We start from the raw sequence: 22,416 nt of genomic DNA, 5'->3' as shown, positions 1-22,416 counted from the left end.
TAAAACACCGTAAAAATTTCTTTGGTAAATTAACTATGCTTGTTTTTTAATATGTTAAATAAGTATTTAAGGGGAAAGAGTATAAAGTTATTAAGAGTTCGATTAAAATAGGCGCAGAGCTCGATTAGAAACAGCTTCTGCATTTGCACACAATTACAAGAACAATATATAAAATAAAATAGGAGAGTTAAGATATTTTTAACTTAAGATTTAACACACTTTATACACGAAACAACGCTTGCGTTTTTCACTGTGCTCCCATGAACGGGCTTATAGGCTAAACACTTAATGAAACAATTTACAAATTACGGACTTTTTTGTGTGGTTCTCTCGGCTAATCCAGCCAGCTAATCGACGTTGACTGTGCGCTGATTAACATCAATCAGATAGATAGCCTTGTGATTCTGCAGCACAAAATCAACAAATGCATTGATCGGCGCTATCTCCTCTAGGGAAGTGTTCGTGCGGCCGGACCACAAGAAATTCGGACCGAATACAATGGCCAGATTTGATGAGGTCATCTTGTTAAGATCCGCACAGTCCACGACTCGCACCAGAAAATCCACAATGTATTTGAATAGTTCGTAATTCTCTTCGGGCAGTTTTTCACGTATCAGCTGGGTAACGTTTCTCGAACGCTCCTCCTTGGGCCAGTCTAGGAACTTGGTCACATCATCGTACAACTCAAAGGTAAGCAACGGTTCGGCAAGGTCCCGTAGGAAACTCTTGAGCAGACCCGCTATGACATGCACATTAACGTTGCTTAGGTCGACATCCTCGCCACGGTTGACGCGCTCCTTGAGAGCCATAATCTCGCCATGATTACCGGAGCGTCGGAAGATACCCTCCGTATCGATGACGCCCGTGATCGAGAGCGAGTCCACACATTTGCGCACTATTGGCGGTATAGAATTGAGGCATGGACTGTGCATAACGATGAACTTCAAGGTCACGCCAAACTGCATCGTTGGCCGCCCATTGGGTGTTGCTGGCTGCGATGCACGGCCACGACTCGGATTCAGCTTATGATCGAAGTCACAAATGGTGTCCGGCAACTTGAGCTTGTTCAGGCCCAACGCCTGACGAAGCTCATCGAGGCTGGAGATGTAGACTAGCTTTTTGCGAAACTTATCGCTGATGAATGGACTGAAAAAGTTCCAGATGACGCGTATAAACCACGTCGGATGCACCACATACAATGTCTTTAGATTTTTACGAAAATTACGATCCAGCTCCTTGTACGAGTTCCACAGAAATTGCGCCGAAGGCTTGTTATCCTCCTTAAGACCCTGATGGAAGTAGACGAGTATGTAATCGTTCTCCACAAATGGTTCAATCTCTTTGATGACTTGTCTAATAAATAAAAGAAGTATCATATTTTAGAGTTTGCTTTAATGATATGAATTTGTTAAGATTTACCGCACAAAACCTTCGAGTTGCGATTTTTCCGGAAAGCGAGAGGCGTAAATGCCAAAGATGTGACGTCCTTGCTTATCGGTGCCCAAGAAGTCGCATTTGTTCTTGTTGCCCTGGGAGTTCTCTGACTGTTCGCGCAGCTGATCCTCAAAATCGTCCTCTAAGGGATTTGGTGGCTCTTCTGTCTCAAGTTCGGGATCTGGAAACGGATCTGCAAACCTTTACAACGACACGCCCAATTAAACCGAGCTTAACTTACCATCTGCTAGCACAAAGTCGCCGACCATAACATCTTCTGTGGAATATAAGACAAGTGTTTAGTCATTCATTCGTTCATTGTCTGTGTGCACATTATATGCAAATAGTTCTTACTCTCTAATGGAGTTGGGGTCAATAGCTCGGTATCATCAAACTCCAGCTTGGGCTCGCAGTCATGCAAATCGGATAGACTCGGCAGCGGCTCGTCAGAGTTACCCACAATTGAGCTAATGGCGGGCCCTTTGCATTGTTTGATAAAAGATAAAAAGAATTTATTAATCTCTTAGGGTTACTTTTGGAGTGGCTAAGAATTTCAGAGATGTAATCTTACAAGTTAATGCTTTTCACTTAAGTATTTTGTCGGCCTTAGGCAAGAAGTTAGTTCGGATTTGTGTAAGTGAATAAATATGAATCAGAAAGAATTTCATGAGTTATTTCGGAGGGGGCTTTAAAACGTTTCTTAGTTTCGATTTCAATTATTTACAAAGAGAAGACTAAGCCACACACAAAGTTCAACAATAAACAAATAGCAAACAGCGCAGCTACAAAACACAACTAGTTAAATTTTACGATTTGATGCATGTTTTATGTTGTATGTACGTTCTATATACAGTGAGAGATCACCTGGAATAGGCATGAGATATTATAGTAAATGCTCGATTTGGGTTAGTAGCACAAACAATGTTTGGGGGCGGGGAGAATGTTAGTCTAAAGCAAGGCAATCTTTACTTTTGGTTTACAGTTACAGCTAACGTTCAAATCTTAAGCGAGCGCTAAAGCATTCGAGACTCTGTTTTGTTAGAAAGCCAAAAAAGCAAAGGTAAAAACGTAAACAAATTGTTAACATATTTATGTTGATATAATTACAAACTGAAATTAAAAAATAGGTGCCTACTGACTGTTAGGCAGCTGGTCTTACCTGGTAATCGTGCTGGGAAACGTGAATTGGCATCCATTGCCACGGTGAGGGGTTTTTTATCGCTATGAGAAATTTTCTGATTACCAAACGGCGACACCTGGCAAAAATGAAAAAAAGACATTAAAGTTGGGTATGGTGGAATGTTGGATACTCTATTAGGAGAGATAATAGCTACTCTGTTTACAGTAAAGTTAACTTTTTGACTGATAAGATACGAATTTAAAATAGTGCAACAAATACATTTCTTTGTCAATTTGAAAATAAAATAAATTTATACTATAACATTTTAAGTCTGCTTTAAGTAAAAATGTACAGATATTTTTGTACAGTGTATTAGAAAATGTACATTTCGAATACATTAGCCATAATTGGGTGTACAACAGCTATTCAGATGACGTCACAACTTCCCGCGACTCTTTCTAACTCATAACAACTACAAGAACAGCAACAAAATGCTAAACTTGTTTCTTGCTCTTATCGCACGCTGTTCCCACCTCAAACGCCGCCTCTGCTGCTCCGCTGCTGCTGCTGATGTTAATGTTGATGAGCGCTGATTCATATTCAACTTTATCACCAATACAACAACGACAACAAAAACAATTGATTTACGCTGACTGGCAATAGGTTATTTCTTGCTTCGTTAAAGTTCAAGTCGAGCCGAGGCCGAAGCTAAGCACGCGAAGTGGAAAGAGGGAGAATGGCGGCGACGCCTACGCCCACCACCAAAACAAACTACAGTATTTGCATGTACATACATACATACACACAAATGCTTATGTAGATTCGACAAAGAAGTCTTTAAAAAGTAATTAACTTTAAAAAATTTTAATGAACTCTTAAAAACATAAAAACGGTCTTCTTTTGGATTTCCTTATATCATTATCAAAAGCTTGTGCCATTCATACTATTTTGTGCATTACTGTATCTGCATACAGCCATTAGAAAACATATACATTATGTGCATATGTATGTATTTATGTAAATGTAATAATTTGCAGTTTTTCGTTTTCGTGCAAATTTATAACGCACAGAACAGCATTAACAGGAAAAATTACTTATCATTTGGGAATTGCGCATTTGATAATACTTCTGACTGACACATATAGTATTATTTACTTTATTATTGTCAAAGAGCTTTTTATCAGCAACAGCGCAACGGCAAAATGAGATGAAAAGGTTCTTCACAATACACAATTCAAAAATTTGATTAGCTGACTTTGCTTCACTGTGTGTTGTTTAATATTGCGGCTTGAATATTTACCTATTTTAATGTTTAGTCTTCAAATATTCCAAAAACAAACTTGCAACAAAATTTTGAGTCCAGACAAAAATTTTGTATGTTTAGCTCTGCGCCAGAGCAGGGCTGGCAAGTACTAAAGCGATATCTTATGCTAGGGCTGCAGCGCTGTTGGTAATAATATCAGTTTTCAGTATAATTTTTATCATGTCAAAAACACATATAAGATAAAATGAGATGGTTGATTTTGAATACTTTAAATGTGTGTAAATTATTATTCAATATTGAACACAAATGTAACTTTCGTCAAGTTTCAATCGATATCGATAAAAAAAAACATACTAGCTACGCCAGCCCTTATTTTGACTGACCGACTGTTCACGTTATTTTGTTGTAAAGCACAATAGCGTAAAATTTCATAAAAATGGTTGGTTGGAGCCGTTTGCTGCTGCCAGCGGCACAATTCGCCAAGAACAGTGCTGTGCTGCTAACACCTGCCACAAGGAATGGTAAGTACAGCTGGTAACGTACTAAATGATGGTGTAAACACATCCAGCGTTACGCAACCACAAATGTTTTCGTTGTTATCCATTTTAGCTCTGCAACAGCAAATGCGCCGAATGGGCGGTGATCATGGACACCATCACATGACCATTAAGCCTTCACGCTTTCAGTGGGACAAATTCAAGGATCTAATGCACTTTTACGTAATGATTGGCGTGATACCGATCACCGCCGTGTTATTATATTCAAACATCTTCGTGGGACCCTCGCAGTTGGCCGAAATCCCTGAAGGCTACGAGCCCAAGCCTTGGGAATACGAGAAGGTGCTTTGAACTTGATCAATATTTTACTAGCTGATATTAACGTGATAGTTGCCATTTTAGCATCCCGTTTCCCGGTTTATTGCTCGCTATATTTTAAACTCGCACCAACAGGAATACGAGAAGGCGCTGCACAACATCTTTGAAGAGAACGAAAAGGCGCAAATTCGGTAAGACAGAGAATTCAAAGTACAGCGTACGTTATTAACACTTCCCTCCACAGCCTGCTCGAGGAAGAGATTCGCAAAAAGATGTCCGAACGCAATGATTACCAAGCCTATTATTATCGCCCATCTATAGCCAAATATCATAGAATATCGAAGGAGGCGGCCGATGAGCTGGAAGCACTGCGTGGCGACTAAGCCATTAGCTCATTTAAATCTTACTGAATGCAATAAATTTGTTTTCAAATGTGGTCCTTTAATAGACGTAATTAAGACCTCTCTTTGAGGGAAATAAAAATATGAAATTTATAAGATTTTTTCAGCGTCAACTCCTATACAATTAACATAACATAAACATAAACGTACACAAATAAATACTTATTTAAGTAGCCAGCTGCGTGTCGATTTTTAGCCCCACGCCTGATTCTTACAATAATATAAGACCAATTTGCCATTGGTGCCATGGCATTCGTACAAGTTTTTAATGATCTGATCCGGCGCAGGTGCAAATGTTTGATTTACATATAAAAACTGGTCAAATAAAAGTGGGAATTAAAAACTGGGAAATTTATGGAGAGCTGATCGCATACGTACGATTTGTTCATTGGCGTCAAGTTTGAGGAATTTGTGTATAAACTTTTGTATCCAACTGACTGTCTTATTGGGATCCACGGTCCATGTACGTTTCTTTATAATGGGCACATTGCCAGTTGCATTTAGCAAAACGCAAACTAAAAGCGATAAGAAATGCAATCATTTAGCTCTGAGCTGGTGTTAAGGAAGTAATTGCAGCATCTTACTCTTTGCTGCGTCCTTGTCGGTTGGTGTTGCAATGGATGTGGCTGATGTTGTTGTGGCAGATTGTGCTTCCTCCGTGTCCGTCATTTTTTGGAATGTTCTAAATCACGCTATTTTATATTTTTATTTTGTCTATAAATCAGCTCTGCATTTAGCACCCTTTGTTTTATATTTTTAGCCAGGGATGCAAGGGGAACCAAACTGGAACTAGTTACTTTCGGCATTTCAGAAATGCTAGTTCATTTTGTTTAATGAAACCAGTTGAGTTTACTCAACGAACACACGTGCTGGCTTTCTATCAATAAACATAAAAGAATTACCGTTTAATATGAGTAACAAATTATTTGATGGTTCCGACGACGATGCCGACGATTTACAGTTGTCCACTAATCAGGACTATGCCAACTCGTATAATGTTTTGCGCAAAAAGGAGTTGTTACAGAAGTGTAAACTACCTAAAGATCTTTCTTGTGCAGATCTCTTAAGAAATTTATAATAATGTTGTTTTATCGTAGATAAGGATCGTGGTCTAGACATCTCAGAGTCGGAGCTGGACAGTGATAGCGAGTCCTCCGACGAGGATGAAGTGGATGTTAAGTTTGATCAAGAGTTTTTCAAAACTCTCGCATCATTGAAAAGCAAAGATCCTCGCATATACGACAAGGAAACACAGTTCTTCAATGAAAAGGAGGACAGTGAGAGCAACGATGATGCGGATGCTCCCAAAAAGAAATCCAGCAAAAGCAAGCCAGTAACCTTGAAAGATTACGAGCGAAAAGTAATTTTAGAGCACAATGGCAAGTTTGAAAGCTCAGACGATGAACAAGAGCAAACGGAGAAACAATTTGAGAGGGCCCATTCGCCTACTGCTGTGGAAGAGGAGAGACGTCTAAAGGCAGAGTTTAAGAGCGTTATGAACCGTGAAGATGACGAAGAAGATGAGGAGTTTGGTGGTATCTTTAAGAAGCGCACCAAAACTCAGGCGCAAACAGATGCCGAGGAGGCAGACTTTGCTAAGTGGCTGGCCGGCAAGCAAGCGGATGCAGAGATCGAGGCAAGTGCAAAGCAACAGTTGGCTCCACTCAAGCAATACTGGAGTAGCAGCAAGCTAACCCAAGGAGAAAGTTTTCTACGTGACTATATACTCAATAAGGGCTATGCCAACACAAATGAATCCGAAATTCCTACCTACGATGAGATCGTGGGAGAGAATGAACCATTATCGGATGACGAGCAGGAGCTAGAGAAACAGGCGGAGTTTGAACAGAAATACAATTTTCGTTTCGAGGAGCCAGATACAGATTTTATTAAGCGCTATCCAAGAACTATTGAGCAGTCGATTCGTCGCACGGACGACACACGTAAGGAGAAGCGTAAAGAGATAAAGCAGCGTAAGGAACAGGAGAAACTGCAAAAGATGAAGGAATTGGATTTAATTAAGGATATGAAGCGCAAGGAGATTGAAGAGAAAATTCGCAAGCTAAAGGCTGTTACGGGCAACGATGAGCTTGGCTTTAAGGATGAGGAACTGGAAGAGGATTTCGATCCCGAAGCACATGATCGACGCATGCAGGAACTCTTCAATGATGAGTACTACGAAGTGGATGAGGGGGAAGAAAAGCCGGAATGTCCTTCAGATATTGAAGAATTGGCGCTTGAGGATTGGGATAACTATGATCCAAGGCAAAACAATGGGAATAATGACGAGGGCCATTGTGAAGATGATGATTTCAATATGGATTGCGATTATGATCCGGTCTCCTCGAAGCAACAGCTGCAGCAGGAGCTCATCGATAGTACATGGAGTCGAAAAGGTCGCAAGGGACGACGCAATCGTTTCATGGAAATGATTCAAGCTGAGAAGCCAGCGTTTAATCCAGATGATGAACAAACATATGGCGACTATATCGATGAATACTACCAGCTGGACTATGAGGATATAGTGGGCGATCAGCCGTGTCGTTTTAAGTATGTGGAGACCACGCCAAATGATTTTGGCTTAACGATCGAGGAGGTTAGTTAAGAAAAACGTCTTGGAAATATATGATTAACTTCTGTTTACTTTCAGATCCTTCTGGCTAAGAACAAGGAGCTCAATCAGTGGGCTAGCCTAAAGAAGGCTGTGCAAAATCGTCCAGATTATGTGGAGAAAAAAGAGCAACGGTTATACAAGATGAAAGCAAAAAACGAGGATCTTAAGCGCAAGATTTTTAAAAGCTTATACGGCGATGGGTAAGAAAATAAGCTAAAAATATAATCTTTTCCTAATACTATTAATTTAAATTTTATAGTTCTGAAGATGAAGAGGAAAGTGGCGCACAAACTGAGACCCAACTAGTTGTTAAAGCTGACCCCAATGAGCAGCCTGCTGCTCCAGTTGCAGAGCAAGTGCCCGCAGAAACCCTATCAAAGTCGAAGAGAAAAAGACTAAAGAGAAAAGCTGCCGCTGCAGCTGCAGGGGCATCAACAAGTGCAACACCCCCAGTGGCAGTCAAGAATGAGGAGCAGAAGAGTACAGAACTCATTAAAAATGAAGATTTAACAACTTCCGTTGAAATACCTGCAAAAAGAAAAAAGATTGACAACGATGAACAGGATAATAAGCCAACTGCAACGATTACGACGGCGCCAGCTAAAAAGAAAAAGATCGAGAAACAGGAACCACAAAAGGCAAAACAAACAGCTAAGAAAAATAACTCGAAAAACCCCTTTGCTAAAAATCAAGTGCCTAACAAAAATGAAGTCAAGCCAAGTGGTGCAAGCGGGAATCCTTTCAATAAGCAACAAGCTCCACGACAACAACAAACCACGAAGCAGCAGCAAGCTCCAAGGAAGCCACAAGCTCCAAGATTGCACCAAGCTCAATCTACAGGCACAAATCCCTTCAAGAAATTAGGCAACAAAAACGAGACAACACGTCCTAAGCGAGACTTCAAAGCCAAAGGTAAAGCGAATAGTTCTAATCCTAATGGCATCAGCGATGATCGGCTCAAGGCCTACGGCATTAATCCACGCAAGTTTCACAATCGGCAAAAGTATGGAAAAAAACCACAGTGAGCTGTCTGTAGAGGAAAACTTGGCATATACCATATTATATATGCTATATATTGGGCACTCGCTGCTGCGAAATAGTCTTATTATGTACATAAAACATATTAAAAAACGTTATACAGATACAAGTTAAAAACAATGCTTAAAGTGGTTGGGTTACGTGGTGTCAACTGGTTCGACTGTATCTTCAGAGTCTTCCGCATTATCATCCAATTCCATATTTGACTGTTTGCTTACATTACGTTGTAGCTGCAAGCGACGCTCCTGGATGCGAACACATTTCGGGCAGATCATATTCTTTCGGGTGAAGCACACACGATGGTAAATAGAATTGCATTGATCACATTTGACACAGCCATCGTCAAAGGGAAATATCACCTCGTTGTTGCTGCAGATCTCACAGATGTACGCTTTGGCTAGGCACATATCACAGCCACGTATATGTGCGCCAAAGATCTTAAAAACGCTTTGCAGGAATTCAGCTAAGACACCCGATTCAACCTGCACAAGATCGCCAATTGAGTAGAACTCATTGGACTGCGCTAAATGCCGGCGCCTGCCCAACTGTTGGTCCACGAGCTTCTGCTCAACAGCATCCTTGCAGGCAGCTAGATAGTGTCGCATATGTACAAGATTCTGGCGCAATTTTTTAACAGTGCATAGCTTCTCTAGGAATACAAACAACTTGGGATTCTCTTCCTCGAGTCGTATGAGCGGTTTGTCAATGAATAACTGGATTTCCTGTAGACCCGTGCGCGAGACTTTCCTCGGCGTAAAATCCCAGTTATGCACAATCCGCGCAGGCACAATGAAGCTATCATTCCAGTGGCACGAAGGGCAGTAGTAGAGACCGCGATAGTCGCACAGGCGTGGCTCAATCCAGGAATTCTCTATAAGAAGAATATGTGAATAATTGGTAGGCTAAAGATGTTTCATAGCTTACTGAAGTTAAGCAGAGTAGAGCATTCGGCGCATTTGTAGCGCTGCGCAGATAAGCCAATTTCTGGGCAAATATCGGCTATTGGATATTGCCGATCGGAGGCCAATACGTGCGCACACACACGCATTACGCTGTCAATGCATTTTTGGTGCACCAGATAACTGCAATCGCTGCAGATGTATGCAGCCTGCACCACTCGCCAAATAATCCCTGCGCAATGATCACAATAGTAGCGTTTGGCAGCTGCCTGCAGACGGTTGCGTGTGTTTGGATGATGTGGCACAAAATGATGTCCCACCACCGACTTGATGGCATTCAATACCACCACATCGTTGCTGGCCACCGCCTGTGCTTCTTCCAGCTCTTGCAGCGAATAGCGCAAATCCACCAAGTGCCGAACCAGCCAACGGCGCTCCTCACTACATTCATCACTCAACAGGACAAGATCGCGGCAATGCGCAATAGCTGCCTGTAAGTCTTGGCTGTTGGCATCGGAGGTGAATATCAAACGCCACTGTTCCTTTACCAGCGATGCGGGAATGGGCAACGCCTTGTAATCCGTATGCTGCGGGGCGCTCTCCTCGGAGACTGTGGAGCCTGAATGCGATGAGTGCAGATAGCTGGAAGCTGTTGATGCACTTTCGTTGACAAATTGTGCAACTGCAGTGGGTAAACTAGTTATACTATCACGCCAGGAGCTCATCTTGCTAACAGCGCAGAAAATAAAATTTATTTACTCCTATGCATTTACGTCTTTGTTTGGCAATCAAACAGTGTTGCCCTATTAAATAAAAGTAAAAAATACAATAATGTTGCTAAGCTAAAATTACTATATATCTTCTGTCATTCAAATTATTAAGCAAGTTGTCTGTAAATTTAATGTTTTTTTTATTATCTTATCTTTATTATTTCACAATCCAATGTAATTTATCATATTATATATTTATATTTTGGCGCACACTTTAACAGTTGCTGCAGTTAGCAGCTGCTTAACATAACAGTGGTTTAGCATAAGAGTTCTTGTTATCGCGTTCGATTTTCGTTCGTCATGTGAATGCCTTATATAAGAAGAAGCAGTCATATTTTTTTTAATTGCGAATTTTTGTTGGAGCGTGCGTGCAATGTAAATCGGCATTTATTTAAATATAAAAAATATATTTTCTGTGGCAGACGCAACGCCATCAATTAGCCCAAACACTGAAAAATTGTGCGCGTGACAACGTATTGGTGCTATTTTCGTGCGTGGTTTTTAACTCAACCACATTGCCGCTCGGTTAGCGACGCCGCCGCTGCCGCAAGTTGATGCTGCCTTTAGTGCTACATACAAATATTGTCTCAAAGAAGAAGATTAGTGCAGCGCAATCAACAATTGCCGTTATCTCGTCGTTCAGCGATTAAAAGATTGTCGCATTAATATTCACATCGGCCGCAGTTTCAACTTGAACATTATTGAATAAATGCAATCTCTGCCATAAACGCTCAGCGATTTAAATCAAATTCGTAATTGACACATTTAAAATACATATAAAAAAATCGGCTGTATTTAAAGATATACATTGTATGTAGACAGGTAAGTTTTTAAACCATACTGCGAGACGACCGCATTTTTCTGCAAGCATATGTGTGAGTGTATGTGAGTGTGTGTCTGTATGAGTGCGTAAGTGTCTGTTATGTGTGGGCCGTGTGAATGGTTGCTTGTTGATATGCGGCTCATAACCAACTTTTGATTTGCTCCTATGCTTAGATTAGACTGTGAATCTCCCTCTATTCACACCAATATTGACAGTTAGTTAAGCATATGTGTGCGTGTGTGCATCAGCAGCAATCACTTCACCTATACCAATCCGCCCTCACTCTTCCATTCATCACTTATGTGCATGTATTTATAGCGCACAGTCCATGTGCGTTGGATGTTTTTTGACACTTGTGTATGAGTGTCTAAAATACATACGTTTATATATGTATATTCGTTTCTATATGAACATTTGATGTCTCTTTTGGTATTTGTTTGCAGTTCTAAATTTTATTTTATTTCGCTATTTGGGGCAACTGAAATGCTTCGTTTATTGCAAGATAACAAATTACGCATAAATATATGTATTCAGTAGTATCTTATCATTAGATTAGTTGTCTAATTTGGTAATACTATTTGCTGCGTGGGTGCTTAATAAATATGCAGACATACCATACGTACATATGTATGCATTGCTATGTCCATGTATAAGTGTGCTTATGTGGAGCATAGTCGCCTATCGGTAATGACATATTTGTCATATCAACATGTGTTTTACTCTTTCCAAGTGTTTAGGAAGTACTTCTATTGCTCAACAATTAGTTAAGAGTTTTAATAATGTAGTAGACTTTATATATACATAGGCTTGATCTAGATAATCAATCAATTCGATTATGTTTGGAATATTTCTCTATTACTTGCGTACAATAAATGGGCTTTGCATGTTCTTGTCTACGCAAATTGATTTCATTTCAAATTCTTCGCAATTCCCTACATAAATTGTCCCATTTTTTCGAACATATTTTAATGATAAATGTTTTGGTAATTAGAATTTTGGATAATTTACATATTTCAAGCATTTTTCGCAGTTGAAAGGGTATATTCCATATACGTTATATAGAATTCTTTGAATCTTTTTCGCTATCTGTAAAAGTAAAGTTATTAAATATTAAACTTACGAACTGTTGAATAGAAAGCTCGAGGAGCTTGAGTTTATACTTTTGAAATACTTTACAAGAACATCTTGACATAAAATATCTAATAGTTTGCTATTCCAAACCAGATATAATTGCCTACATATGGTACAGTTACGGAACTGAGAGAGGTTTATCAATTGGCAATGGTCATGGAACACAGCAATTAGAATCACTTGCAACTGCGAATGCTATATAAACAAATTGGCTCACAAATTGTTAGTGCAACGAAATGAATTACATATTTTATACAATGCCTTTCAACGAACCTACTTTATCACCTGATCGTCCCTCGCATATTATCAGGAAACATTGGGGCATTACAATGCGATTGCCGCGTGATTCTCAATATAGATCTGAAATAAATTATTTATCGTAACGAGTAGCCCTTCAATAAGGTTAGTTTGTTGCCGTAAATCTGTATGGGATACAGGTACAGGTAGGCCAAGTGTATGTTTGTCAGAGTAGCATATGTCGTATTAAACTTGGACCCCCGTAATTCACTATTTACTATGAGTGCGGCGTAGTCAATGGACATGGGAAGGTCACTCCACATTCGACAAATGGCTTCGATAACACCAGGCCAAGTCGGTGACAGCGACAGCGGCAGCGGCTAAAGGCAACGTGAGCGGCACTCTAAGCATATATACTATATACACACATATATAATATATATATATCTCATTGTAAATCTTCAAGTTAGCTGCTATACAGAACATCTAGCTCGCCCATAAAGTTGATATACCCTGTGCTCGTATGCACCTTCGCTTCAGCAGTTGTGAATTTTTTAGTGAAACTAGATGAAGTTTGCTTTTCTTCATATGTTTTCCATTGATAAATATTTCTTTCCACTATCAGTTTGTTTTCTGAGTAGGATTGTGAGAGGTTCGATTGAGTATACAAATTTAATATGGCTCTCTATTTCAACTTGACGCTATCAATTATAAATTATAATAGTTCCAGTGATATACTTATGATTATTGGCATATAAAGTAAAGCTTTCCTATATTTGCTAAGTTTTCTCTGCATTTTGGTGTAATTTGTTTCGTGTTTAGCAGGGTATCGCTACGTCAGTCATTGCCTCATAAAGAACTCGCAATTTGTTTGTTCAGTCATATGAGTCGGCTTATGTGTGCTGTGGCCATATCTACCTAACAATATCATTAGCTAGCAGCTGAAATTTCATGTTGAGCTCTTTGCGCCAGTTGCAGTCGAACGGCGTTTTGGCTTGTTAGCGGCTTTTGCTGAGTGGAGAATTGGAGAATTGGAGATAACGTGTTACGTGAAACGAGTTGACGCCGCTGAGATCGTTTTGCGTGCCCGACGACCGGTAATGATATTTTCGGTCACATGTTTTGTTTGCTTATATTGTCTGCTTTGTTATCGCTGCGAGGCTTTAGGTATGAAATTTCAGTTTTCAAAAGTGCTAAAATGGGAGATTCAACGATAAAAAACGCATGACTCAGCTCTGAAGTTTATTGGCCCTGAAGATTTAAGTTACTTCGTGGAAATTATTTGGTTATTTATTCTGCCAGCACTGCAAAAACGATCAGCAGTGCTTTTTCTTGATATTTGAAGAGCCTGGAATTTCGAACTGTTGAAATCTGAAGTTGAAGTTTATGTAAAAAGATACGTGAAGATCTAAGATAGCTTAAAAAAAATGATATATTTGTTATATGATATATTTAGGTACTGGACAAAACTATAACTGGGTTTCTACTACAATTCCTTCTTCCTTCTAAATATGTACATTAATCATGACTACTCATCTATACCTCTATATTATACCTATATACTATGTAGTCTAACTATTTGCTTATATCTCTAAGACAATCAATCAATTTCTAGTGGGGATATTTCATTAGCCAACTTTATTACCATCATTCGAAATTGACTTTCACCACGCATTAAAAGTGTACTTAATGTTCAAGTAAAAACGTAATATTTTAAAAATTTTATATACTAATAGGCCTTCTAGTTTACGATCGATATTATTGAGCAATATTTACATAAAGGTTATATGTAAATACTTATATTTATATATATTATTTTTATAACTGCAAGTTATATTTTACACTCCGGTCCAGTAGAGCACGTCTCATTCCCTCTTTTTGATAATAGAGTGCTCCAAAAGATTACCAGACGGAAACTGGGCGCGACAATAATGTAACCGATCAACAGAGAGACGCGACCCACACATACATAATGGAAAACAATATAAAATACAACAAGTTGACTATATAAGCCCACTGACAGCGTCGCGCGTTATTCAGTTAAGTTTTGTTTGAAAGCGCGTTCAGAGCTTGGCCCAGTAGCTGGTGGGTATGCGGGTTGTAGTGAAGCTAAATTAGCCATATTATATAAAAAGTATATAGAAGCAAAACAAAACTAAACAAAAACTCTAAACTTCTTATTCAACAAGCAGCTCTTAATTTCTTTCAGTGTTTTATTATGTATGTGTGGGTGACAGTGGTGCAAAAGATTTGAAATTATCTATAAATAATCATATTGAATATTACTTTTAAATTATTGTTAAAAACTCAATTTTAAATTATTACTACTCGCAGTTTCTCTCAGTGCGATAAATAACAGTGACAAAATGTATACAAAATTAAACAGTAGAAACTGCAAATAAAATATTTAAATATTTAATAAACTAATAGAAACTCGAACGAACTTCTCATTTTTATCAGTGTAATTATGACAAACAAGATAAAATTGTGCAAAATCTATTACAAATCTCACAGAAAGCAATGCTCAGACTGCGCTAATGTAATTGTAAAAACTTCGATCTTCAGCCTATCAATTTCTCTCAGTGTTTTAGTTGTGTGTGTGAGTCTGTCATTTCATGAAAAACATGCAAACTGAATTTAAATGAGCTTTGATTACAAATAAACAAAAAACAACAAAAGCAACAACCATTGGCGGTCAGCACTTGACCAATTGACTGAGTAGTCGAATTGATTGGCAACGGTAAATTGACAAATTGCAACAACAAAAAGCGAAAAAAAAAAAGGTAACATCAAAAACAAATTCAATTTTAATAATATCGAAGAAAGAGCACAAAAAGCTTTTGCTGTGAGAAAAGTCTGTCGCTTATTGAAGCTTGGCTACTATTTTGAGTATTTCTTCTGCTTTTTTATATTTTGTTTAATTGATTTTTATTGCCATATAATCAAGTTGCTGCAGAGTTTTTGGCCTGGCAACAAGTGCACGTTCGACTTCAACCTTTCACCTTCAGCCTTGCCTGTGTCGCTCGTGTCGCTCGTGTGTCCTTGTCAATGGACAAGTGCAATGGCACGCCCACCTGCCACCCCCGTGACCTTGACGCCATCAACTTTAATGCAGCAGCAGCAGCAGCGGCAGCGGCAAACGATGACGTTTCCATTTTATTAGGTCGATGATAGTTGGAAATTGCGTAGGTGCAAAATACGCCTAACCGTAGTCCCACGCTAACCGTAGTTCCATGTACCGTAGTTCCAGGCAGCGCGCTAGTCATAAATATAGTTTGCCTAAAGTTTTATCAATAATTGGGCTGCTTGCCCGGTCGCCCGCTCATCGGCTCGTTTGCAGGAAATCAAACTAATTGTCTGGTAGCCCACTCAGTGCGCAATTGCAAAATTGTTCAAATGGCAGCAACAAAAATAACAACAACGAACTAGCTCCAGCTAGTTAAGGCAATAACAAAACAATTTTCAGCATTGTGTTAACTTATTTATATACCTTTTATACATTCAAAATGCATATGAAATAGAGGGTATAATGATTTGGCCCATTCAAATTAAGTGGCCAGCACCATAAAGTATACATATACTGGATCACGATCCATTGCTGAACAGTCTATGTAGAACTACTTTCTATTTATGAATGTGTGGATCTTGTTATCAATAGCCGAAGTGTTGAGCTAGTCATATAGAGTATATCTACACAAAAGAAACAATTGTTTTCAGAACTTCATTTATTTTAGCATATCTCTCTTCAACAGTAAGCACACATTTCCGCCAAATTTCAATAAAGTCGGGCAATCACAGAACTTTCAGGGTATCTGCTAGTCGATCATTTGCAACTAAAATACTTGTTATTTCTTTGTTGTTATTTTAGTTTTTGGCGTTGCGGCAACGTTTTCTATTGCTCTTGCCATGTCTTTCACTTTTGCCACGCGCCAAATGATTTTGCATTTTGTCTAGTTGCAGCAATTGATGACGTCGACGTCGGCGTCGTTGGTAGGGGGAGGTGTTTATGACTCCCACACCTTATATAATCACAGCTCGAAGCTAATTAACTTGACTTTCGTGTTGTTTGGCAATTGCAGGCAATGCATTAAGGTGAAAGTCGCTTAGCTAGCAAGAACAGAACTTGACTTGAGTCCGTTTTCTTGAGGTTCAGATAAAAGCGAAAATGTGAAAGAATATCTCCATATATAGCAAACAAATGTGCAGTAGTTAAGCCTTAAAAGCACATTAATGTAAATGAGTTAAAGATTGTTTAAGAACCATTAAAGTGCAACTAATCTGTCTTCAAGTAAACTTGTATAAAAATCTTGTGCGTTAAATTTAATTATAAGCAAAAGTGCCTTTCATGTTCGACTCACAGATCACCTGTGGGCAGTGACTAGAAACAGATAAGGATTAGATTTAAGATTAGCTGTAATTTCTTTCCATTCTCCAAGTTGTGTATATATTATCTGATCTTAATACTAGTCTATATATATTTATATGTAAGCGTGATTTATGTCTCCTTTAAAGTTCTTGCGGATATACCTGCTTAAAGCTGAACACATATGGCTAGCTCAACTTGTCGCTTGTCGCTGATCTAGAAAACATCTACTTTATGGCTATGGTGAAGCCTTCCACCGACTGTCACTGACTATAACTATATAAAGAATAGAAATATTAATTGCACCTACACAGAACAATTATAAGCTGCGATTAGAAAACACGTCTTAAAACATTTTCACACCTACTTAAAAATGATTGATTGGCTAAATATATGCCAAAGTAAAGTTAAATTGAGTTGAATTGGCAGCAAGAAATGCAGCCACAATGATCCATTTAAGGCTACAGCTAAAGCTGTCGAGCAGAGTAAGTGTGTGTGCGAGTGTGTTTGAGTGTGGCATAACAATATGTGTCCATATTTGGAGTCCTCATCAAGTGGCCGCCAAATGAACTTGAACTTCCGCTGGTTTGTTGGGGCTGTTCGTTGTTATTGTTGTTTTTTGTTGGCTTATGCAATGGTCTTTGTAATTTGCGATCGGCACATGCGTAATGAGTGTGGGGGTATTCAATGCGTCGTCTAACGCGCTTCATTGAGCCGGCCAACAGTTAGCTAATTTCAACCATTTTTTTACTTGCTTTTCAATTGCAGATTCAACCAATCGCTGGAATTGCTGAATATATAATGAGCAGAGCGGGCCATAGCAAACGCAAATAAGCCGGACACACAAGTCAGCAGACTGAGCGGGAGAGGGAGTGGCAGCGCGATCAGTGGCATTAGAAGATTTAACAAAAATTAGCATTAGGCATTCAAACATTAAGCAGTAAACATCAAGCCGAAAATGGCACGACATATAATGGCCGTCTGTGTGGTGTGCCTGCTGTGTGCACAGCGTTTGCATTGCCAGGATCATGATGTCGTCGAGCTGTTGGCCACGCAGCGCACAGAGATGAAGCTGAATGCACGTTTAGCCAATGGAAATCTAAGTCCATCCAGTGAAATAACCACCGATCAGAGGCAGCTGGCCGATGAGGATGATACCCAAAACTATAGCACAAGTCCGCCCTACAGGAGACATAAGCGACACGCAAGTCACGAACATGAGCACGCGCACGAACACGGCTCGTCGCAGAGACATGTCCCGCAGATTACACAATACTACCTGCAGCAGTTGATGAAGCAGCAAGAGGTATTTAATTCCAGCAGCTTACGTAGCCTCATGCAACAGCTCGGACTGCAGCAACTAGTCAGCAGCAATGATAGCGTAAGTAGCAGCTTTCTTTAAATCAACTTACAGTCTGTATAAATTATCTTCTCTCTCTATTTTATAGTGTGTGCCAGTTGAACGCTTGGTGCATCATGTGCAGCCGCATGATCTCAGCCATCTCGGCGATAAAGCTGCGGAGCACCCACTGCTGTTGACCAACTGTACGCTAACACCCAACGGCACGAGCACCAGCATAGCCTGCACCTCAACTGACAGCACTGCACCACCTCATTCAGACTATGAGCTAAATGAACGAGAATTGATGCATCTGTGTCCAGTGCTACTGTACGAGCTGGCGGCCAGCAGCGGTGGCTGCATTACCCCTGAAGTGCTTGCTGATATTGATAAATTTGAAGCAAAACAGAAAGATGACATATTTTATGGTAGGTGACGAGAGAGAAAATGTGCATATTGTATACCCTATACCCTTGATAAAGCTTATCAAAGTATAGCGCATGGCTGAAGTCAAGTTTTATTGCGTTGTTATTCAAATTGACATCACAAAGATGACATTTTTTATAGTAGCTGCCAGATGAGAGGTGTAGGAAAGGAAGACAAGTTGTAATATATAGTGAATTATTAGCGAGTAATGTAGAAGGATGAACGCTTATAGAAAAAAGCTATATAAATCTAAGTGAATTGTATTTGTTTATTTTTGTCATGAGATGCAATTTTATTTCAATTCTGCCATTGATTATATAAATAGTATCATCATATTTATGTGAGACGCTATTAACCTGTAGAGTTAGTCCATAACGTTAATCTCTTAGCTGAGTGTATATAGGTAATCTTAATTCGTCGTTATCTACAATGCTATAAAAAAAACATTTCCCTTTCTATAAAGACTAGCGGACACATAGATTAATGATTTACATGTTTATATTTTACAGTGTGGATTTATGCGTTCTCTTCGGTGTTTGCGTGCGGTATTTTGGGTCTCGTGGGCGTGGCCATAATACCATTCATGGGCTCCCGCTATTACAAGCACATCATACAATATCTCGTGTCGCTGGCTGTGGGCACCATGACTGGAGATGCGCTGCTCCATTTGCTGCCACACGTAAGTTTAAAGCAGAAAAATTAAGTTCTCTACTAATAATTCTCTATATTGTTTAGTCGCTGGCTGGCCAGGACGAGCACGGCATGATCATGAAGGGTTTGGGCTGTCTGGGTGGCATTATATTCTTCTATGTCACGGAACATGCGTTGACCATGATATCGGAGTGGCGCAAAAGCGTTGAGAAGAAGGAAACAAAGAAACCATCACGCGCCAAGGTGATGCGCGATCCTGACTCATCAGTTAACAATTCTGTGGCTGGCGACAAAATGTGCAAACAGAAGTATAGCTCTTATCCGTACTGCTACGATGAGATCACAGTGAATAATAAGCAGGATGTGTGGATGCATTTGCCGGACGAAGGCACAGGGTCAGGTGTGCCAGCTGCATCTGCAGCTGCGGGAGCTGGCGGTGATGCGTCCAGCGGTGAGTGCAGCAATCGGCTCTGTGACAAGACTGAGAATGAAGGCTCGAATGAAGCGGCAGCGGCGGCACAGTCGCTGCTCTCTACCTCGCACAATAACTACGCCGAAATGAACCATCAATATCCCAATCACAACCATAACCATCATCAGCAACCGCAGGACAGCAGCAATACGGCAACAACTGAATTGGACGGAAACACTGGAACAGTAAATGGAGGCAGAGACAAGAATGATCATGTGACTGTTATATTACGTGAGCACGAGTCATCCCATCATGGTCACAGTCATCGCCATGGACACGTGCATTCGCCACCAGAGACGCTGAGCGCTGTTGCCTGGATGATCATTATGGGTGATGGTCTTCATAACTTTACCGACGGTATGGCTATTGGTGCCGCTTTCGCTGAAAACATTGCCGGTGGCTTCTCCACCTCGTTAGCTGTCTTCTGTCATGAGCTACCGCATGAGCTGGGCGACTTTGCCATCTTGATGAAGGCCGGCATGTCAGTCAAATCGGCTGTGTACTATAATCTGTTGACGGGTGTGCTCAGTTTCATTGGCATGATCTTTGGCATTGTGTTTGGACAATCACAGGATGTGGCTCAATGGATGTTTGCCGTGGCAGCGGGACTCTTCATCTACATTGCGTTGGTCGACATGGTGAGTGTTACCAACTGTGATCTTTGCTGGCTAAATCTTTGCTAAACTTTGGATATTCTTTTTCATTCCTAGATGCCGGAGATTTCGGCTGCTCACAAGTCGCTGACACAGTTTTTGTTGCAGATACTAGGCATGCTGAGTGGTGTGATCATTATGCTATTCATTGCCATCTATGAGGGACAATTGATGAACGCGTTCGGCTCAGCGCCCGCCAGTGCAGTGCATCATCAGCATGTTCACTAGAAGGACGAAGGAAGAAGAGAGGTATAGAGAGCGAGCGAGAGAAGGGGATCCACTGTCTTCAGAGCCAAGCAGAGAATCTTTTAGCGTATTATGTGTATTTTTCGAGCATAGGTTTTTATAGTTTTTGTATAATTGTAGACTCTATGTTATATATATATATAATTTACCTCAGTCCACACTCAAGCACACAGTTTGACACATCTACATGCATCAAAAAGAGACAATGCAAATCATTAAGTAATAGACCCCCATAAGATTCGCATTTGTTAAACAGTTTATGAAACACACACGAGGAAATTTGTTAACTGCCACTGAAACGTTGTCTGCAAATTGAATTTCGTTCCTAAATGTCTCATAAGCCAATTTGCGTTCGTTTTTAAATCAGTTTGAATTGATTTATACACACTCACATACACTCAACACACACACATTTAATGTAAGAAACTTTCAATGTGCATAAGCTATAAAGTGATTATGAATTTAAAAAACGATAAAAAGCAAAAAATCTTGCTTTAAAAAAGAGATGAAATTGAACATAGAAAAAAAGAAAAGAAAAGAAAAACACATGCAAAATATTCAAATGAGAAACAATAATTGAATTAAAACAAAGGCGAGCACTGATGAATATGATATAGCCTAAGAAATGCATATAAACGCTACATACATTAAGTCTTTAAAAAGAAACCCAAACTTTACGAAATTGCGATTTCATATTGTAGCGTGTATATTTTTTAAGGCAAACAATTATATACACATAGATTTTTTGTATTCTGTAGTCTTTAGGTCCGCACGTTCAGAAAAAACATTCGACTAAGCAAGAGAAATCTATACCCGTTATATATATATAATAACAATATATATATATATATATATATATATATATATATATATATATAAATATATATATATATATATATATATATATATATATATATAAATATATATATATATATATATATATATATATATATATATACAAATTATATTTAGTAGTACTTAACGCTATGTTTTGTGCTACTTTTTGCAATCCACAAAATTATTTAAACTTAATTTATTGCCATCTTAATAGGAATTAATAGAGCATGCTCATATTACCTTCTTCTTTTTTGGCATCGAAGTTTACGTTCGTTTAGTTTTTTATGTTGTAATAAACAAGGTTTAAATACATTTAGGCTTATGTTTTGCTAACAAAAAAAGATATTTTGTGTTTTATTTTTTGTTTAAATGCCACCTACGTTGACACCAACACACACAGACAACTAAATGTAAGTGATTGTGATTGAATATTGAATTGAGTAACTAACATTTGTAAAATGATGGAAGAGTCTTGGATACAGGACTCTGAAACAAATACCCAGAACATTTTCAGCACAAAGCTAAGTATGACATCTTTATTAGCTGAGCAAACAATAAGCCCACACTAAATGCTAATGAGGCAGTAAAACCTATATATACATATATACTAGTCGTAAGCTCAAAACTAAACCGTACTATAAATATGACGACATTTTTCAAAAAATTAAAAAAAAAAAACATTCTTTGGTGATATCAAGCAAAAGGCAATTGAAACGAAATAAACTTACGAGTATAATAATAAATTTAAGTCTCTATAAAGAAAACGCATTCATTATGAACATTCTTAGATGTGTACAATGTTCTAGCAATGCACTTTCACAATTTCACTATTTAAAATTTCCAAATAAATGTTTTCCACATCATAGAAACTCCCTAGACATGC

The 22,416-nt window shown here is 39.1% G+C and overlaps 6 protein-coding genes across 9 annotated transcripts; 3 read left to right on the top strand and 3 right to left on the bottom strand.

Moving 5' to 3' along the window:
• Positions 1-193: 193 nt before the first annotated feature.
• On the bottom strand, positions 194-4,057 carry LOC111605196 (rho GTPase-activating protein 68F). Of its 3 annotated transcripts, none has more exons than XM_023323600.2 (6): positions 3,855-4,057; positions 2,594-2,690; positions 1,789-1,914; positions 1,676-1,711; positions 1,420-1,627; positions 194-1,353 (listed from the first exon to the last, which is right to left on the bottom strand). In XM_023323600.2, exons 2-6 carry the CDS (start codon positions 2,628-2,630, stop codon positions 348-350), a joined length of 1,413 nt encoding a protein of 470 aa, XP_023179368.1. In that variant the 5' UTR covers positions 2,631-2,690; positions 3,855-4,057; the 3' UTR covers positions 194-347. The 3 variants fall into 3 exon arrangements, with proteins under 3 accessions (XP_023179368.1, XP_023179369.1, XP_023179371.1); XM_023323601.2 differs by having other exon boundaries at positions 1,420-1,615; positions 3,855-4,050; XM_023323603.2 differs by lacking the exon at positions 3,855-4,057 and adding an exon at positions 2,006-2,039 and having other exon boundaries at positions 2,594-2,651.
• Positions 4,058-4,173: 116 nt separating this feature from the next.
• Positions 4,174-5,127, top strand: LOC111605197 (NADH dehydrogenase [ubiquinone] 1 beta subcomplex subunit 5, mitochondrial). The gene is made up of 4 exons (XM_023323604.2): positions 4,174-4,339; positions 4,428-4,657; positions 4,718-4,824; positions 4,878-5,127. The coding sequence occupies exons 1-4, from the start codon at positions 4,255-4,257 to the stop codon at positions 5,014-5,016; spliced, it is 561 nt and encodes a 186-aa protein (XP_023179372.2). The 5' UTR covers positions 4,174-4,254; the 3' UTR covers positions 5,017-5,127.
• A 60-nt stretch (positions 5,128-5,187) lies between these two features.
• On the bottom strand, positions 5,188-5,799 carry LOC111605198 (autophagy protein 12-like). Its single transcript, XM_023323605.2, has 3 exons — positions 5,619-5,799; positions 5,413-5,549; positions 5,188-5,349 (listed from the first exon to the last, which is right to left on the bottom strand). The coding sequence occupies exons 1-3, from the start codon at positions 5,701-5,703 to the stop codon at positions 5,227-5,229; spliced, it is 345 nt and encodes a 114-aa protein (XP_023179373.1). The 5' UTR covers positions 5,704-5,799; the 3' UTR covers positions 5,188-5,226.
• Positions 5,800-5,868: 69 nt separating this feature from the next.
• Positions 5,869-8,681, top strand: LOC111605193 (protein KRI1 homolog). Its single transcript, XM_023323596.2, has 4 exons — positions 5,869-6,062; positions 6,132-7,630; positions 7,685-7,848; positions 7,908-8,681. The coding sequence occupies exons 1-4, from the start codon at positions 5,945-5,947 to the stop codon at positions 8,671-8,673; spliced, it is 2,547 nt and encodes an 848-aa protein (XP_023179364.2). The 5' UTR covers positions 5,869-5,944; the 3' UTR covers positions 8,674-8,681.
• Positions 8,682-8,816: 135 nt separating this feature from the next.
• Positions 8,817-10,412, bottom strand: LOC111605195 (differentially expressed in FDCP 8 homolog). The gene is made up of 2 exons (XM_023323599.2): positions 9,611-10,412; positions 8,817-9,557 (listed from the first exon to the last, which is right to left on the bottom strand). Exons 1-2 carry the CDS (start codon positions 10,308-10,310, stop codon positions 8,824-8,826), a joined length of 1,434 nt encoding a protein of 477 aa, XP_023179367.2. The 5' UTR covers positions 10,311-10,412; the 3' UTR covers positions 8,817-8,823.
• A 200-nt stretch (positions 10,413-10,612) lies between these two features.
• Positions 10,613-21,197, top strand: LOC111605194 (zinc transporter foi). 2 transcript variants are annotated; one of them, XM_023323597.2, is made up of 6 exons: positions 10,613-11,177; positions 17,678-18,290; positions 18,358-18,676; positions 19,184-19,353; positions 19,410-20,435; positions 20,508-21,197. In XM_023323597.2, exons 2-6 carry the CDS (start codon positions 17,868-17,870, stop codon positions 20,676-20,678), a joined length of 2,109 nt encoding a protein of 702 aa, XP_023179365.1. In that variant the 5' UTR covers positions 10,613-11,177; positions 17,678-17,867; the 3' UTR covers positions 20,679-21,197. The 2 variants fall into 2 exon arrangements, with proteins under 2 accessions (XP_023179365.1, XP_023179366.1); XM_023323598.2 differs by lacking the exon at positions 10,613-11,177 and adding an exon at positions 14,575-14,631.
• Positions 21,198-22,416: the final 1,219 nt, after the last annotated feature.

The sequence above is a fragment of the Drosophila hydei genome, unplaced genomic scaffold, assembly GCF_003285905.1.
Source record: "Drosophila hydei strain 15085-1641.00,03,60 unplaced genomic scaffold, DhydRS2 tig00008135-arrow-pilon, whole genome shotgun sequence".
NCBI classification, from domain to species: Eukaryota; Metazoa; Arthropoda; class Insecta; order Diptera; family Drosophilidae; genus Drosophila; species Drosophila hydei.
Note: the sequence above shows the minus strand (reverse complement) of the source record. Positions and strands in the feature narration are given on the sequence as shown.